The sequence below is a fragment of the Ornithodoros turicata genome, chromosome 7 (genome assembly GCF_037126465.1).
Source record: "Ornithodoros turicata isolate Travis chromosome 7, ASM3712646v1, whole genome shotgun sequence".
In the NCBI taxonomy this organism is placed as follows: domain Eukaryota; kingdom Metazoa; phylum Arthropoda; class Arachnida; order Ixodida; family Argasidae; genus Ornithodoros; species Ornithodoros turicata.
Window position 1 is genome coordinate 11,030,442 of NC_088207.1, and position 18,963 is coordinate 11,049,404.

Consider the following 18,963-nt stretch of genomic DNA (forward strand, 5'->3'; position numbering starts at 1 on the left):
GCAAAGGGTACTGCATTATGCATATGATTCGACCCTCTAGAACATTCTCCAAGCCACTTTACATTGCTCCTCACTCCTCACATATTTCACAATCACTTTGGCAAAGCTTGATGAGAGGGATAGGGACTGGGAGAAGCAGTTTGTCGACAGCATGCTCTGTCTCCGCAAAATCTTGACAGTGTAACGATAACGCCCCGTGCGTTCTGGATTTAATTTGGTCTCGTGCGGTTACGGTGTTAAACCGCCATCACTTGTATGTTTGTCTTCTCTCCTTATAAATTTACTTATAAATTTGTTTGATAATCGCCAGAAACGCGTACGTCGCGGCTGGAAATACTAGGCCGGGATCTACTCGCCTGGTCACCGGGCCGGGCCGGGCTCTAGTCACTGGGTCACCGGGCCGGGCCGGGCCGCATAAAAATATGAAGGTCCGGGCCCGGGTCGGGCCGGGCCATTTTTCGATGCGCCCGGGCCGGGTCGGGCCCGCAAAAGTCGGCCCGTGCAGTGCTCTAAACCACACAACCCGAAGGTGGGCTTCACCTGATGCTTCCGTGCATGAGGCGAAGCCTCCTTTACGAAATTGCCCTTGCTGCAGGACCAATACAGGCCGGACAGTGTTTAGTTTAAGATAAAGTTATCCAACTTTAGTTTTGTAGGCATCGTCTGTGGAAGGGGTGGCGCCCCTCCCATATGCAGTTTAGTGGTACAGACGGGAGCTTTGATTTGATGTCTTTGAGGTCGCCTTTAAAAAGTTAGGACTCTCGAATAATGACTACAGCCTATGACCAAAAAGGGTGTCTTAAAGATGTCCTTTACGTCTAAAATTTCAGTAGTGCAACTTCCTAGGGCGAGTGCAAAGAAACTAAAGGGTGTTCGTGGCAAAGCTGAGGCAGGATGCCAATTCGTTTGTTTCACAAATGGCCTGTGCTTGTCTGAAGCAATTACAGCCTCATCTGTATAACATGCTACTGCCTAACATCAAATTTTGAAATGAAGGTAACCACTCCAGTACTCCAGTAAGTGTAGGCTCACCTGAAAACCAGGAAGCACTCTCATGTAAAATTAAAGAGTAGGGGCTTTAAACAGAAGAATTGTATGTCTATCTTGTGACAGTTAATGCCAGAAAAATTACACTAAAGCCATGGACTACAAAATGGAAACTTTTAGTGCAAAAGTCACATATTGTAAATTTTGCACGAATATTCGATATTCGATTCGACTTAAAATATTCGGATTCGCACACCCCTACATTCGATGTCTTGAATCAGTGGGAAAAAAAATATATGTTGAAGTGCAATAGGAGAAATAAACACCTTCTGAATTCGCTGCGCTGAGCGGTTCGGAAAATAGGTGAGGAGGAAAAAACTGCCTCTCGGAAGACGGATGTCGTCGCGTGCAGGTTTGAGCTTCCCCTGGTATGATTAGGATTATTCACCATGAATGTGCGCAAGTTGTAAACAGTTGGTCTCCTTTCTATGTTGAGCTGTCAGTCTCCTGATTTCAATTGATTTGAAAATTTGTGGAGGAGCATTAGATAAGAAATCTCAAAGAAAATCTAGAGTGAAAAGGGAGGCTTTTTTGGGGGTTTGAATTTGAATGATAAGACTGGCTCCATTTTTGTGATTGAATATGCGTTGTGCTACTGTAATCAAGTTGGATGTGTCTTACCAGGGGCGGATCTAGGATTTTTCCGAGGGGGGGGGGTCCGCTATGGACAAGTGCCAGGTGCATGCTGGGATTGGCCCATTGAACCCTATGTTCAAGACTGGAATTTTGGGGGGGGCCTGTGTCTTACACAATACACATCTTTCAGTAGGTATCCTACTTGTCAAAGGTGACTTGCTCCTGAGATTGTATAACTCACATAATGTGTGGGGTTAAGCAGTGAGAATGTGTGGCAGGGAACTGAGTGTATACAGTACATTCACATTTATTTATTTTTATTTATGTAAGTACCTCAAAGAGCCCATTGGGGCAATACATGAGGGGGATACATACAATATATGCAACATTAGTACATGAAACAGCACAAACACTGCACCAAATAGTTAAGGTAATAACAAAATTCATACACATACAAGACATGAGATAATGCTTCCCCACTAAATGTGTAGCTATGATGCCAAGTTTCTACGGAAAGTTTGATGGTTAGGCGAGGTGACTAGGGACTGAGGAAGGTCATTCCAGTCGGCAATCATAAGTGGAAAAAAAGGGTACAAAAAGTGGGAAGTGTGACAAGTGATTGGATCTACCTAACACGGGTGGTCTAATCGGCCTGAGATGTAAGGTGCGGCTGTGATGAAGGATGGTCGTATAGATGGGCTGGAATAAAAATTTGTGAAAAAGGGAAAGACGGAAGAAACTTCTGCGAGTTACGAGAGGTGGAAGGTCCAGAGGAGACTTAAGTGATGAGATACTAGAAGGATAGGAATAGTCTGAAAGGATGAAACGAGTGGCGCGGTTTTGGATGCGGTCAGTCCATGGATGCAGTCCACATTGGAGAATGGACTGCATCTGGCACTTTTCTATAGACTTCCCTCTGTTTACCTCAGGAAACAGTGATTTTGATGTCATTGTATTTGAGCAAAGCAAGACTTCCTATCTCACGATCATAAGTATCCCTCGCTGTGGATATATATACCACCTCACTTACCTTTTTTGGCCAAAGTTTGGAAGTGTTACTTGTCCGCCCCCAGACCCACCATAAAAAAATAAGGGGGAAAAAGATTAACTTTTTCGACTATCTTGAGGAACATTCAACTTATTTGTAACCATGCTTATGAACCTTGCGTTACGATGTAGTGTGAGTAGAGCCTGAAGTTTTTGGAGTTTAACCCGATTTTTTCCCGAATTTGCACCCCGAACTGAAGGTTGCCTCTTTAGGGTGAAACCCGATTTTTACCCGGCAAATTTCCCTCACTGAGGCGTCTGTAGGAATGCATGCTAACTAGTTTGGCAGTAAACACAGTCAGATCACCATTTGTACCAAACAAGTTCTCCAATTTCTCCCCAAATTTAGCGTTCTGAAAGTTTTTCCACCCGAATTCGCATGAATTTAGTGCACACGTTTATTTACCCGATTTTTACCCCTCGAATTTAGAAAAAAATATTTCCCGAAAACTTCAGGCTCTGAGTGTGAGACATATTTTCATGTCATGTTTTCGCCTCCCAGGTACAGGCCTCCAGATGTGTTGCTCGGTTCCACGGATTACTTTACTTCAATCGATATGTGGTATGTCTATCACTATCACTCAGTGTCATGCATGTGCTGTTCCTTTTCCGGTGAATACTGTGTTTTTGCCATTTCTTCTTGCTTCAAGGTTAATAGCATTTCCTTGAGGCTGAGGTGTGAGACTGAAGACACGACACGACATAGATAGGAAGTCGTCATCTTCTGTCTCGTGCCTCATCCTCAAGTAAATCCCAATGGCCTGGTTTCGTCCTCCGCTAATGCAGACTAAGATTAACATTAAGGGTTTGTCTCATTTTGAGGACAATTAACCTAACAGGAGCAATGAAATCACAATACGATAGTTCCAAACCCTGCCTAATTAAGAGTAATCCACGAGGACCGACAGTACACAGTATTTTCACTGGACGGTTTCTTACCTCCGCAATTCAATTTAAAAGAATGTCCCCAAGAATTGGCCTTCTCACGTGGCATGACCGTGGACTGTGCGTGTGCGAATATTCCAATTTTTCTCATACCAAAGCGAATAATTGTGTATGTGAATTTCGAATTGAATTGAATCGTTGTTTCTTTCAAACTAGATGTATTCGAGTAGTTGCGAAGCTGCACATGTTAGGCTGAAAACTTCACAGGGCAGGACACAAAACAACATCAATGCTGCTTCATATTCTCATCCGCATGAATACATATGTCGCCTGTACATAGGGTCTGAGGTTTTCGGGAAATATTTTTTTGCCGTATGCGGGGGATAAAAATTGGGTGGAAAATTTCTGGAATTATGAGTTACATTATATAGGTAAAAAATCTGGTTTATTAGGCTCGTTATGCATATCACAAATGTAAAAAGAAAACTGCTTCCAAGCCAAGTAAGAGCACTGTTTGCTACAAAATGAGGACAGTGTTAAAAGGTCTGTGGTAACGCAAACCAGCGCATGGACTAAAGTACTACTTCCTCAACGAAGTAAGACAGTAGAGTCGGAGTTGTGTTATGTTTGGCGATTCATTGGCAATGGTGCTTACTTTGGTTCCTGACTCCTTTCTTCTGAGAACTATCTAAGTTGCTCGGCGCTGGGCATTGTTTGGGCTGCGGGGTGGTGGTGCAGCCATCCCGAACGGGCGCGAGAGGCACGGAACTGCTGTAAGCCACGCACAGCCTTCTCGTATCTAGGTGGCATTGGCACAGCGCAATCTGTTACTGTGACATCAGGAACACAATACCTGTCTTCGATTTGGCTGCATTTTGTGAACCAGAGCAAGCCCCATTGATTAACCGCAGGTGCTGCTTTTCGCTGCACTCCACCTTTCTATTGGAAGAAGTGCCTTGGGAGTTGAGCACAACTTCAGGAAAATGCTGCAACCTTATGCCGCGTCCGCAAGTAGTTTTTTTTTTTCTTTTTTTTTTAGAATTGGCTTGCAGGAGACACCTGCAGCAACTAACCAGACTTGTGCGTGACGCGTTACTTGCAATTGCGTTACTTGTAATCAATTACTTTTTTGAGTAATTTTTCGAGTAATCAGTTACTCAGTAATTGATTACTTTCCCGGCAGGGACTAACTCATCTTTTAGATGTTCTGCCCCAAGTCAAGATCTTTGTGCCATCAGCCTTTGTTCTGGAATTTCAGAGTCTCTCCCCCCAATCTGTTCCTACACCAGTGTGGTGGTACCTTTGTTGTAGCTTTGGAGGTTTAGTGGGTCATGGGGAAGTTCCACGCGTGATCTTCCACAGTCGGGTCAACGTCTTCCCGGGCGATAACTACAGTAGACGTACATATTTTTGGGTTATTTCAGGTGTTCCACCGTCGAAGTTTTCTTTTCTTTTTTTTGCTGAGGCACACAAAGATGGGTATAATTTGCGTGAATGCAGAGTAACGACCGGAGTAACGCGGTACTTTTCTACTCGTTACTCAATTACATTTGAAGTCCTGTAATTGGTAACGGTAATCAATTACATTTTTCGTGCAAGTAACGGTAACGGTAATAAATTACTTTTTTCAAGTAACGGGCACAAGTCTGCAACTAACCAAAATCTTACACTTTTCTATCCGATCGAGGCTTGGCGTAGTTACCGCGTAGGCAGCACTTACGGTGCACTTTGCTGGAGCTCGTTTGCACTGGCCCATGTAGTTTTCGGCAAATCGAAGACAGCTAGTGCGATGTAGTGAGCCACGGGTATTGAACTCCCGTCAGGTCCTCCCACGTTAGAGTGACATCTACTGTAGTATTCATTCTTTAAATTGTCTATCTTATGGAGATGAGCTTGAGCACAGAGCGCAAAGACCACACGCGCATGCTGCAGTTCAGCCGTGATCATTGTTTGTGTGCGACACACTGCAACCAAAAATGAGACATTTATGGCGGGGTCTCTCATTGCCCCCCATGGTTCCGACTGGTCCTTGAAACCCTTGAATACCATGGAATTTGAAAATACTGTTTTTTAGGCCTGGAAAACCCTGAAATTTTCCATAATCCTTGTAAACCCCTGATTTTGCATCTTTCTTGTTTTCACAGAACTACAGTGCTAGTTCTCACTTATCCGGAGTCAGAACTATGTTTGTGAATGGGTCACTATCGCACAGTCCCCATGAATTCTGTCGTGCGATACATGTAGCTTACAAGTATTTTTGTGAAAATTTGCAGTTCCGGCAATAAACCGTGTTTTACATCCCCGGGGAAAATGATGATCGAGCCTTGAAAGGTCCTTGAAAGACCGTTGAATTCTTGTTCCAAAATTGAGTGGGAACCATGTGCCCTCTTTAAAGTGACGCTCAAGAGTCCAAGCCAAACCAAAGCTAAGCTAGTGCTGTCGTGTGCTTTCTTATGATTCTCACAATCACTGTGCAAAACATTTCAATTAAACTCTCAGCCAATTATTTTTGATTGCATTTTATGGTCAATGCTTTTGCTGCCGCAATGTCACTGGCACTAGCTTCTGACTCTTGTTCTGCCAAGCAATCGAGCCACAGGGTCATGACATGCACCAGGGTGCTGTAGCTCATGATATGGTCACTGCGAAACCGAAACCGGATGTGAACATGCTGTTTGTTTTCCTCGTTTATTTAAAAAAGCTAAGGCCCATTCTCACCAACAGCGATCAACATTTGAGCCAAGATCAACGGACCCTTAACTTGAATTTAACGCTTAACTCAGCTTCACTAAAGGGAGTTACTGTCGTTGAAGCATTCATTGCGTCTAGGGTTGCCACCAGGCCGGTATTGTACCGGCACGGCCGGTTAGTTGGGCGCTCTGCCGGTTGACGGTAGGAAGGTGATACCGGCAGCCTTTTGCCGGTATTTGTGGCTCAGCACCTTTCATAGGGGCTTTTACGGGGTTTTCCTTTCAACATTCCACTGCAGCTTGAATAGATCTGGAGCACAGATTCAACTCCGTAGTCACCAGTCGTTTTCTTAGTTATTCATTATTATTATCATTGTTGTCTTGAGCGAGTATGCTCGTTCTTTCTCTCTCTCTCTCTCTGTATACTGTCCAACCCTCACTTACTTTCCCTTTTTCCGTGAACATTTCCTACTTTTCCTCTATTCCACCTTCTCTCCCTCAGCCAGTATTTTTCACTACGAAAGGTGGCAACCCTAGTCACGTCACCAACTGACGTTCGTAAAAAAGAATTGAGCGCTAACTTCGAGTTTTAGCAACCCTTAATCCCTGTTCAAAGTTAAACCCGCATTGGTGAAACCGGGCCTAAGAGATCTTAATGGAAGAAGTTTTCCACCTGGCATCTGCAGGTAACTCAGAGTCGAACGCAACTTCAATCTCAAGCTCACTTAACAGCTCCAGCCTGCCCCTTTGAAGAAGCGCAGTTTCTCTGATGTCAGAGTTCATCTTGGAATTCCTGCTCATTCTTTGCCCTCTTATTTTTTATGGGTACTTAGTACCTCTTAATATCCGAGTGGCTGTAAACATTGCATCTAACGAGCCTGGCTCTGTGAATGAAGAAACACTTTGATGGCCGCAGGGGCGTGGGCTGCATCTTCTACGAGATGGCCAGCGGATATCCACTGTTCCCGGGTTCAACAGTGGAGGACGAGCTCCACCTCATCTTTCGCACATTGGGTACACCGACGGAGGCCACCTGGCAAGGAATAGGGTCCAACTCTGACTTCTTGGGTTACAACTTTCCTCGGTACGGAGGGGAACCATTGGGCTCGAAAGTTCCCAGGGTTGGTGGTGACGGGGCACGCCTCTTGCTTCAGTTCCTCAAGGTACCTTTGTGCTTTCTTCTCCTTTGTTGTGTGATTGTAGCTGCATGACTCGGCTCAATTTTTTTTATCATGCACCCGAAGATTGCATGTTGCACTTTCGGTGTGCATCAATTCACATACATGGCACTAGTACATCTGTCAGACGGGCACATATACGGCCTTAACGGTCACGGCCGTAAATGCATACTGTCATTAACTTCCTGCCAGACGGTCAGCAATAAGGCCTTTGCGACAAAACTGAGGTAGAAGGGCAACGGCGTTCCCGCAAGAAGTCTACGGCATTCCATCGAAACTGCCCAAGCCTCGTTACCAAGCACACCATAAACAGGATTTAGCACATTTAATTCAATTCGAAATAAAATGCTTTTTACCGGACGTAATGTTGTCATCTTTTTTTTCGTGTTTTTCTAGCGTTTTTGCACTTTGCTTCGCTTTTTATCCCATCTGTACAAGTGATACGTTTGTAGAATCGCACCGTGTCGTCTGCATCCAAAAAGTCGGACGCCACTCAAAAAAATATCTAGAGCACTTAAAAGCAAATATAGTTTGCTGTTGTATTTTGAAAATACCAACAAAACGTTTTCGTGTACTTTCAGTAAGAAAAAGCGTGATTTCGCTACATTACATTCAACGTTCACAGACTCGTTTATCGACATGTACATCATCGACAAAATGCCTTCACGGATACCGTCTGGCAGCTCCCCAGAGCTTAGGGCCGTATGTAACTTGCGGCCATTTCTTAATGCCGTAACTTTAAGGGCCGTATATGTGCCTGTCTGACAGAGGTATTAGTGCGGGGGTTCTCAAACTGGGTTCCGCGGGCAGTTAGCGGGAGCGGCAGCTGCGTGTCCACTCGCATATTGGATGCACTCGCACATTGAACCAGGGTCCTGGTCTACCAACCTGGAAAACGGGGGATTATCAGGGAATTATGACGCGACTGGAAAAGTCCAGGTATTGTCAGGGAATTTGCAAAAAAAAGGCAACTGAAGTCGGGGTAAATCGCGGACAAGTGCCGTTACGATGTGCAGTGAATCTCGAGTGCTGATGAGTGGTTGAGGAGCCACGTTGCAGCAACGTTGCAGCGAGTAGCACTTCACCAATACGACGAGCTCAGAGGCGGAAAAGTAGGGCAGTCTTACTAATTTCTCGATAAATGATCCGTTCCAGTAGCGGTCTGTATCAACGACGAATTGAACGACGAATTGGGTGCCGCACCCAAGTCTGCATACACATACGGCTCTTTGTGCCTTAATTCGCTCGACATAGGATGTAGAAGACGATATATTAACTTATATTGGCAAAGTTCCTAATTTGAGCCAGAATGACTACTCTGATGAGTGAAATATATTCACACTCGCCCGTGAACTTCCCCAAGTTACTTACCATGGACTTACCATGCATGTAGTACTATGAATGAACTACTCCAAACTTTTCATTTCAGTTTGAACCAAAAATGAGGATATCAGCTCTGGAAGCCATGAAGCACCCATACTTTGACAGCCTGGGGCCAAACATTCACAAGCTGCCCGACAGTAAGTGTTTGCCTGGGACCTGTGTTCTGCGCTTTTATAAGCTGTGGCAAATCTGACGTCATTATATGTCTCACCCTTTCTCCCACCTCAGCTGCTTCAATCTTCACCATACCTGGAGTGCAGCTGAACAGGACGTCAAGTTAGTACAGCTACATTGCATAGGTGTGTGCTTTGACTGTGTAAACGTACCATTTTCTGACAATGCGTAAATGATTACGAAAGTCATATCATAATCACGTACCAACGGGCCCAACACCAGACACTTCTGCATAAATAGAGCCTGAAGTTTTCGGGAAATATTTTTGTCTAAATTCGGGGGGGTAAAAACCGGGTAAATAAACACGTGCACTAAAGTCTCGCAAATTCGGGGGGGAAAACTTTCAGTATGCTAAATTTGGGGAGAAATTTAGTGGTTTGGTGCAAACTGTTTTGCTACAAAAAAGCAAGTTAATGCATTCCTACAGACATCCCAGTGGGGGAATTTGCCAGGTAAAAATCGGGTTTCACCCTACAGGGTGAACCTTCAATTCGGGGTGCAAATTCGGGGAAGAATCAGGTAAAACCCTAAAACTTCAGGCTCTATTCATTTTCCAATACTCTGAGTGAAGGAGTCCTGTCGTGGCGCTTCGCGAAGCCGAGGACGTGCTGCCCACCCGCGAAGTAAAGCGAGCTTCACCTAAAGCACGCGGGCATTAGGTGAAACCGACTTGCGGAATGGTGACGCCTAATGTTGCCGGAAGTTGTCTCGATATGTTCCCTCCACGTGTTTGGGATATCGATGACTCGCCGTCTCACAGCGCATCCGTCAAACTCTGAACGAATTAAGGCGGCTGCTGCACTCTCGTCCTTATACAGTATTGCTTCGGGAAGCAGAAGCTGTAGAATGTAGATGCAGATCGAAGTAGAAGCCTGTTAAGAAAGCATCGACAACTTTTTCCGACCTACTAGTACTTAATAAAGCTGACTTTTGAAGGGAAATTAGCTTTTTTTCGGACTGCTCGATTATTCGGACCTTTGCGCGATCCCCGCAGAGTCCGAAAAAAACGGACTGCAACTGTACTGTCAAGAACCAAACAACTTGATACAACGTTAGACCTGTAGCATGACACCTGGGGCCCGATCTTCACCCTGTCATTATCCCATAATGAAAGTTAAATGCCGTGATTCGCTGCAAGCTCTTGCGCGAGCCTACCAAAGCAGCTTTTCGAGCGCGAGAACTTAAATATAATGATAACGATCGCTATGTGAAAGTTCAAGGTTGGAGTCCTGTATCATTTGCTTTTATCATTTAACTATAACTAGAGCCTGAATTTTTAGGGTTTTACCCGATTCTTCCCCGAATTTGCACCCCGAATTGAAGGTTGACGCCTTAGGGTGAAATCCGATTTTTACCCGGCAAATTGCCTTCACACGGGACGTCTGTAGGAATGCAATAACTCACTTGTTTGGCAGCAAATGCCGTTACATCACCGTTTGTACCAAACCAGTACAGTTCGTTTGTAATAGAGCCCGATTTCTCCTAAAAAATTTAGTGTACTGGAAGTTTTTTTTCGCCCGAATTCGCACGAATTTAGTGCACATGTTTATTTACCCGATTTTTACCCCCCGAATTTAGGAATAAATATTTCCCGAAAACTTCAGGCTCTAACTATAACGGATGTCATCCTTGCGCAGGTCTTCGGAGTGGACATGGGGACAGCACGCTCTCATCATAAACCAAAGATGTCCTCGACTCTCCATGTATTTCGCCTCCTCTCCCGGCCGTCCTACAACGTGTGAGCTACATTTGCACCTCCCTAAGGCCGAGCCTCGGCTGCGGTGGCATGCTTCTCCTTCTCAACTCCGGTGAGGCATGACCACTCGACGACGAATTGGCGCGCGACACGGAGGATCCCCTCATCGCCTTCCCCGTCCCCCCCCCCCCCCTCAAGACATATCCGTCAGCCCAGGATGGTTCCAGTTTCAGTTGCTCAGCAGGAGCTGCTCACACGTCGAGGTCGCCCTGAAGCCATGACTCATACGAGGTGTACTAGTCGTTTGCGGGGCTCACCCGCTAACCGATAGCTTTGGCAAGGCTTAACCAGGGGGCGCCTGGTGGCGAGGAAGCTCTCGAGCTTTTGAGCAGAGGAAGGGGGTACAAGCATGGCTTCTCGGCTTTCAGACAACCACTGGACTTGTACTTCATTTTCCCTCCCTTTTTTTGTTTTGTGTGGTTTTTTTTCGTGGCATTTTTGACTCTGCAGCGTTTCGTGCGATGCGCATATAATGCGCGCACATAACTCTCACCTTTATTCGCGGGCGTACGCCACTTTTTCCCCCGCCGATTGTGGCGGGGGGTGTCTGAGGGTGGTGCCATGCCGGCAACTGTGGTGCAATACTTTGTGGCTTCAAATTAACGCACGGTGGCATTGTATCATGCATGGTACGAGCAGAGGGAAAAAAAGAGACTCTCACTTGTGTGCGTGTGTCTGTCACTTCGCGGTATTTGTTGGGACGCAACTGTTCGTTATGCTGCCAATGATTCATTGTGTGTCCTGCTCCGGTTTTTGCGTAACCGTCATATCCTTGAGTCTCTGTAGGTGTGTTTGTAAGTTTGAAACGACAGAATTCTTTGGGTGGAATCATGCAATGACTCGCTTTGAGCCCAAAATTTAATTCCTGGTTGAATGCTACTACATGCAAACGTGGGATCGGTGTTCCACGTCAAGCGTGTGTACCCATGGTTCCCACTGGTCCTTGAAAGCTTTCAAAAACCCTGGAATTAGGAAAATACTGTTTTCCGAGTGGGGAAACCCCGGAATTTTTCATTGTCCTTGAAACCCTCAAGATTTACGTCTCTCTCTCTCTCATTCTCGCGAGGTTGGACTGCAAATTCCGTTCACCCAGGGTCGGAACAGGAGTTCGCACTCCTTGCATTAGCAATCGATCGCAGAAACAAAAAGTGTGAGAAATGAACGGTGCCCTCCATTGTATTCACCAGTCTTCCTTTCTGTGCTACAATCACTTTTGCACACTCCCATTTTTTTTTTTCTGTTGTGCAATGCTTGTAGCATAGAAATGGTTCTGTAAACTATTCAAGTCCTGCCCGTAAGTCATGTCTTACACCCTGAACGAAATGTTCGCTGAACTTTAAAGGGTTCTTGAATGACCCTTAAATTTTTGTTCCAAAGTTAAGTGGGAACCATGATGCGCTCCAAAAAGAATAACATTCTGCCTCCTTTCAAATCGTGAGAACAAATGAGAAAATTTCAACCTCCGTGTTTCAGGCATTTCATCTTGTTTGGACTTCAATATCTGTTTGTTGATGTCCCCTGTTCTGATTTAGCTTTATGTAAATGTCAAGTACCAGCATATTGAAGTGGCTAGTTCTTCACTACCTGTCATGGTTTGAAAGTACCCAATTCTTTTACAATTTCCAATATTGCAGTTTTGAAACGAATTTTTTTCTTTTTTCCTTTCACTTGCGGTTTGCTTAGATCACCAGTGTCACATTCTCCATCTATACAAGCTTTTCCTACATGTTCGACATTTGCTCATTTGTCTCGAAGTGGATGACAAAGCAAAGTCACAAAGCAGCACATTAGGAATGATACTTCTTCACCAATGGCTATGTAACAAAAGATGGGCACTTCCTTTTAAAATGACAATCTAGCTGAACTTCACACCGTTTTCCCTCTTTTTTATACAACTAAGGATAAAACGGAAACAACCGTAGGACTGTTTTACAAAAAAGTAAATGCCAGAGTTAATCAGCCGTTCAAATGGCGGAGAGATGCAACGCCCGTATTTAACTGTATGGTCCAAACTTCTGAAGGTACAGAAAGATGAGGATGATCATTGAAATGTGCTCGCGGCAAAATACTCCTTCGGTTTTATTGTGCTTTTTGCAGAAAATGCTTGCACTGCTGCATTTATGCCTTAAATGTAACGATTCAATCATGTTTCTTCTCCATCAATTTCTGCTGCTCGAGATGCCAATAATCTTCGTGGGCATCATGTGGACTACAGTCGCCGACCGATTTTTCGGACATGCTCGATTATTCGGACTCGTTCGCGGAACGGCCGCGGGTCCCATAGAGATGATGTATAAGAACGTCCAAAATTTCGGACGTCGTGCAGCTCCGTCGCTCGATATTTCGGACTCTGTTTGCTCAACCCGCGAATTTCTCTCATGGGGTGACGGAAAATATTGGTATCATCTGAAATTTGTATCAAAAGAAATCAACCAACTAGAATATTGAAGAAAAAAAAAAGGCTGTGATGATTGTTGATTTTCCATTCCTCTGAGTAGAAGAGGTCTGTCGTAGCGCTCTTGCGTCTTCGTTTTTGGCCAACGGCCCAGCACGTGCTGTCCGCGAGTCGCGCGACAGCGCTGTAAAGCGAGCTTCACCTAAAGCACGCATGCGTTAGGTGAAGCCGACTTGCGGACTTGATGACGGCGGTGCCTCTGTCAGACTTACAGTGACGAAATGTCGCTTCGGGAAATAGAAGCTGATGTTATCAGGCAGAGCTGGAAGCGCGTTAGGAAAGCATCGAGAAATTTTTCCAGCCTACTAGGTCTTGGTAAAGTTCATTTTGAAGCAAAATTCGTTTTTTCGGACTGCTCGATTATTCGGACTCTTGCGCGATCCCCGCCGAGTCCGAAAAATCGGACGGCGACTGTACTTCAGTTTACGGTGATAAGATCTATTAGAAGTGAGGCTGTTCTGTAGGATGAGAGTGAACTGCTTTGCCATTATGTGTTCCTGAAAGAATTTGCACATGCATGCGCTTCCATAACCCATGCCCCTCTTGTAGTGGAGTATCCTATGGCTGACACAAAAAATCGGCGCGTGTGGCGACCCCCCACGGAGCCGAAGTCTCGTTGCCGCCGCTCTTGCCATTCTTCCCCCCGCACGAGAGGTGCAGTAGCGGTGAGAGAATGCAAATGGTTGTTGTAGGCACACTGCAGGAAGCTCAAGTTTCTCGAGAGGTGCATCGAATCAAAGTACAAGCTGTTTACCTGCAGTGGCTGCTTTCTATGTATAGCACCTTCTGCTGAAGCTCTTTCTGGGGATATATACAAGTCCATCCAATGTTAGATTTGACTACAGTTCTCAATGTGCCATCTTGAATACTGTCTCTCATTTCGTGATGTGAGGTTTTGTGGAAAAACTGCATAAACATTCGTTCAGCAACGTGATCCGGGTAAACGGGGCAGGAGGAAGGAACGGAGCCGTTCCGAGGGACTGGCGTGAGGGGCACTCGCCCCCAGGTGTGTGCTACGTGGGCAGTTGATAGAGAGAGCCCACTTGACAATTCAGAATTATATATTTCACTTTTTATCGTGCACTTTTCAAACTTTGCTGCAGAGCTTTGAAACGCAAAATTTATGCCAGAAAATAAATTGTGTGTTATGTGTACATTGCTAAAGATGAAGAGCACAAATGTAAATCCTACGCCTACGTTATTTTCCCGGGCTGTTATCGTGAAATGCTCCCGGAAGGGGAAAGGGGGCGCTGCACGTCCATCCTGCCCCAGAGAGAAAGGTTTGCCTCGGAACGGCTCTGGGAAGAAAGCGTGACAGTGCAGATTTGAATGTCCTCTGGAGTAGAGGTAGGCTAGAGTCTGCAACTAAACCATGAGCACTGGCAAGGAGGTATACTTGTCATAAACAGAGCGATGCAGATAGATGAGACACCGGCATCTGGACCGGCATGCATATGGACCTAGGACTACATGCGAGTGTTCCATTTACCTGTAACACTGTTCTCATCAATCAGCTTAACCGAGGTTCGCTTCTAGCTTCTTGCTTATTTTTTTTTTTGTGTGTGTGTGTGTGGTTGGAGTGAAAAATGTGGTGCACAATTATTGCAGGGACTACTCCCACACTCCTTAGAATGTGCTGGGCTGGCCACATGCAAAGCCGGAATTTTTCCCGTATCTTTCTCCGACGTCCCCGTGTATTTTACCATTTGTCACCATCGGTTCATATGTCACTGTCGCATCAGTTCTGTATTCTTCGAACCATTGATGATTACAGGACGAGTCCTCATGCCATGGCAACGGGACTGTAAGCATTTTTATATGGCAATGCGAAGCTAAAAATCAATATTTGTTGTCTTTTTCTACTGTGGACTCATTTGAAGTAGCTTGGGGGGAAACACCATGTTTTGATCGTGCAAATTTAAATTTCCGATATCAGCCGGTACTTAGTGCGGCGGCCAAGTTGCCGTTATCTTTCCGCCGAGAGTACGGTGTGCACAATCGTGGTAACGAAACTCCTCAAAGTACATTTCCAGTTGCTAGAACTATGTTGTTCATCATTCTTCCTGTCAGCAAGGATTTTTTTTTTTATTGTCCTCTGTGGGTTAAAATACCTCGCATATTTGCATCGTTGTCAAAATGGTGCTCAGTATTTTTGGTTGCCCCCCTCAGCCTTTTTTCTGCGCAGACTTGTGATAACTGGGAGGTGTGACCTTGGCACTGTGCCAGAAGGTGGTTGATGTACTTTTTACAATTGCTCACCGAAGTTTTTTTTTTTTTTAAGCGTGCCATGGTGTGCCATAATGGGCTTTGGATGCAGTGTCATTCCACGAACGTGAAAAGAAAAAAAAAGGATGGCTGAAGAACTGTCCCTTTCCAGAACAACTTAAGGAAAAGCCATTTTTCTTTTGTATAGAGTAGCAGATACCAGAGTGTCACGCAGAGTAAAGGTGTTTGTACCCATGTTTTTCTGTTTTTGCTAGGTGCTGTTCTAAAAAGGAACCACACAAACTGTCTCATTAGCCTCCTGTCATGTTGTTGTAAATAGGGATGTACATATGCCATGTACTAGAATACATGAAAATAAACAATATCGCAATAGGCAGAAGATTGTGTCACGCTAATTTTGTCCACCAGCTATATGGCTATATAATTTTTGTTCCTCTGTTCATGCAGAATGCATTGAACTAGGAATTTTTCTGGTCTCCTCCTTCATGGCCTCTATTTAAAAGAGAGTGATAAAGTCAAGCATGCATGACTGAAGTACGTTGCCCTTGATTTTCATGCACAAGCAATAGACACTGTTCAATTCAGGACACAGTCTGTACACCCATGGCTACACAACTGGATACCAGCATCAGATTAGGTATGTTAACATCATATTCAGGAACCTAAGCAACAAGTTACGAAAATATGCTACAGCCAGGAATACAGTTCCTTGCATACATACTTGGATTTGCTGGCCTCTGGAATGACTTTCTCATTGACTGTGAAGGAATATTGGGAAGCTTCCAGTTTGTTTCGGTGAAATGCACTATTCCGAATTCAGTTTCGTACCCCATTAATTGTGCTAGTCACAAATTTTAGACAGTTATGCAAAGATGTTTGGTGTCTCCGTTAAATATTAACACAATTTACGTTATCGATTAAGTTCGGACAAGAAAGGGCCAGCGTCAAACATAAGTTTGCAACAGAGTGTTGCCAACTTGAGCGAATTGTTTCCAAGCAATGTACTTCCTAGTCCATCGCACAGTATAACATGGAATGCAGAAAGATTGCAGGTGAAAATTATCTCTTTATGCGTTTCATGATAACCTGCTTTTCCAAAATCCAGGAGCAGTACGTCACTTTCATAATTGATATCAAGGACACTGAAAGAATTCACTATTAATTAATTATTGGGGGGGGGGGACCTTTTCTGAAACCATGTTGATGATGGGTGTGCTCTAGAACATGTGTGTCGAGGACCCCTTTTGGGCTGGGGGAGTGATTGGGGACCCCTTGAAGGTCCGCACGCAGGTGAGAGCCATGGGTAGGAGCACAAACTACACAGCTGCTGCTTCAAAACTTAGATAATTTTGTATTTTTATTGCACAAGTAGCAATGAAGGAATTATTAGCCTATGACTGCATTAGTTTTGTTGCTCGCTCCCGTGGCATAGTGGTTAGCATGACCGCTTTCCACACCGAGACTGGGAGGTGACCCACCAGCTGTACTGTCTGGAGTTTTCCCCGGGTTTTTAGGCATACTTTCGAGACAAATGTCGGCACAGTTCCCCATGAAGTTGGCCCAGGATGCCTACTAACCCCCCTGTCCCCCACTCCTTCCTGCTGTCCTCTCTCCACCCGTCCACATCTATACGCTGCACATAGCTACAGTTGCTTTGCGACGGTAACACGGAACTTTTAAAAAATATATTTTTGTTACCGGTGCTCTGGAACATGGAGCAATGTTACTCTTACAAAGAGTCGTACCGGTATCTGCATTCGGCAGATGCACACGGAGCAGGGATGGGCATAAATACATTTTTTGAGTATTTAAATATAAATACAAAATACTTTGTTGACAGGAGTATTTAAATACTCTTCATAAATAGTTCTCAACATGAGTATTTAAATACAAAATATAAATACGCTATTTAAATACCGTAACTACTACCATAAATACTGTGAGGAAGATGTCATCTGGAATTACAGAAATAATTATGGTCATAAGGACAAATCAGCAAGAAAGAATAGAATTTATTTGTTAGATTATCATGGCGATTTTAACATTAGAAATTTCTCAAAGACTGCTTCTTTTAGGCATCTTCTGTTCGGCCGTAGAATCAGATTCGCAAAGGAGAACAGCATCTCCACAGGTGCCGATGAACAAATGCTTGTATTAAATTTGACGAAGATGCTTCGTAGAACAATGTTATCGGGTAGTCACGACCGTTATTCGCAACGACAGTGAAAAACTCGCCATCTAAAATGGTTTGTCGCATGCGCATGCTAGAGCAAACCCGGCATAATTGTGCCCCAAACTCGCCCTTCTTCCCGAAAGGTCAAATGCAGGGCAACTTTAAGATACGAGTCAGTATATTCTGTATTTAAGAGTATTTATAAAGTATTTACAAGAATACATACCCGTAAATTGGTATTTAAATATAATTATAAATACATTTTTCAAGTCTGTATTTAAATACAAAATATAAATACATGTATTTATATTTTAAATAGTATTTTAATTACAATGTATTTAAATACTGCCCATCCCTGACACGGAGGTATCAAAAGCTCACCGACAAATGACGACCTCACTAGAAGTTTGCAACAACCATTACCAATGAATGTCAAAGGGAGCTGGCATGTGCGAGGCAATGACTAAAAGCTCGCTCAGGAATTCTACGTACCTTTAAGAAAAAAAAAAAAAACCTCTGTATAAAATATGGGCCACACTGATTTTTCATATTGAGTATCGTTAAGTAGTTTGTACGAAGCAAGCACTGGTGGTGTGACCGAGCAAATATAGCCTGCGCTCAATTATGTCAGCTTTGTGGTCACACAAAAAAACTGTGAGATGGTGCACAAAAATGCTGCACGCCCTGTGAGTAGTCGGGGAGGTTTCAGGGGTTCGAACACTTCCCAAAACGGTACCTTTGGTAGTGGAGTTGGTAGGAGAAGTATAATCATCTGTGATCTTATCTTTTGTTTTTTAGTAATATAATGTAGGAGTAGTAGTAAGAGTAAAGAAGAAATTTTGGGAGAGATTGTGATATGAGTGAGTGAGTCTGTGTCCCGTTGGTTGAATGAGGCCCCTATGTTGTTGGAACGCAGATGCCAGTGTAGCGCAATTGGTTAGCGCACTCGACCGCCAATCGCTAGGTGCGTGCTTCAAATCTATAGCCGCTGTCTGCGGTTTCGACGACTGCAATGTTGGTTCATGTTCGTTGGCACTTTTAGGCTCCAATTACCTTGCTCCTACAGCTCCTTGAGGCACCTCTCGTGCATTTCGTTTGCACGCGCTGCATCGTGCACATTTTGACAAATCGAAACCAGCTGCTGAGACAGCATTCCGTGCGCTAGCTCGTCGTCTAGCTGCAGCTATGGCTGCGTCTACTAAAGCAGCGCCGCTGCCAGCGCTGTCAGCGGATGGCAAGTTTCCGCCTGAAATAAAGAGGCCGATTACAACAGGAAGAAATTCACATTCATAGTCGTGGTGTCGCCGTGCGCGAACTTAGTTTCGATTTCACGAAGCACAGTGTTGCCTTCTAAAGACAACAACAGCTTGTGC

The 18,963-nt window shown here is 44.5% G+C and overlaps 1 protein-coding gene across 4 annotated transcripts in view; it reads left to right on the forward strand.

Annotated features, from left to right (window-relative positions):
• The window catches only part of LOC135400200 (cyclin-dependent kinase 16-like), a 93,550-nt gene extending 82,148 nt beyond the window's left edge, over window positions 1-11,402 (forward strand). For 3 of the 4 annotated variants that reach the window (XM_064631948.1, XM_064631949.1, XM_064631951.1), the window contains 5 exons: window positions 3,173-3,232; window positions 7,162-7,408; window positions 8,853-8,943; window positions 9,035-9,082; window positions 10,618-11,402. In XM_064631948.1, coding sequence (XP_064488018.1) covers window positions 3,173-3,232; window positions 7,162-7,408; window positions 8,853-8,943; window positions 9,035-9,082; window positions 10,618-10,658 — 487 coding nt within the window. In that variant the 3' untranslated portion in view covers window positions 10,659-11,402. Of the gene's footprint in view, window positions 1-3,172; window positions 3,233-7,161; window positions 7,409-8,852; window positions 8,944-9,034; window positions 9,106-10,617 lie in introns of all 4 variants that reach the window. The other variant, XM_064631950.1, reaches the window with a different exon arrangement.
• The last annotated feature ends 7,561 nt before the right edge of the window (window positions 11,403-18,963 follow it).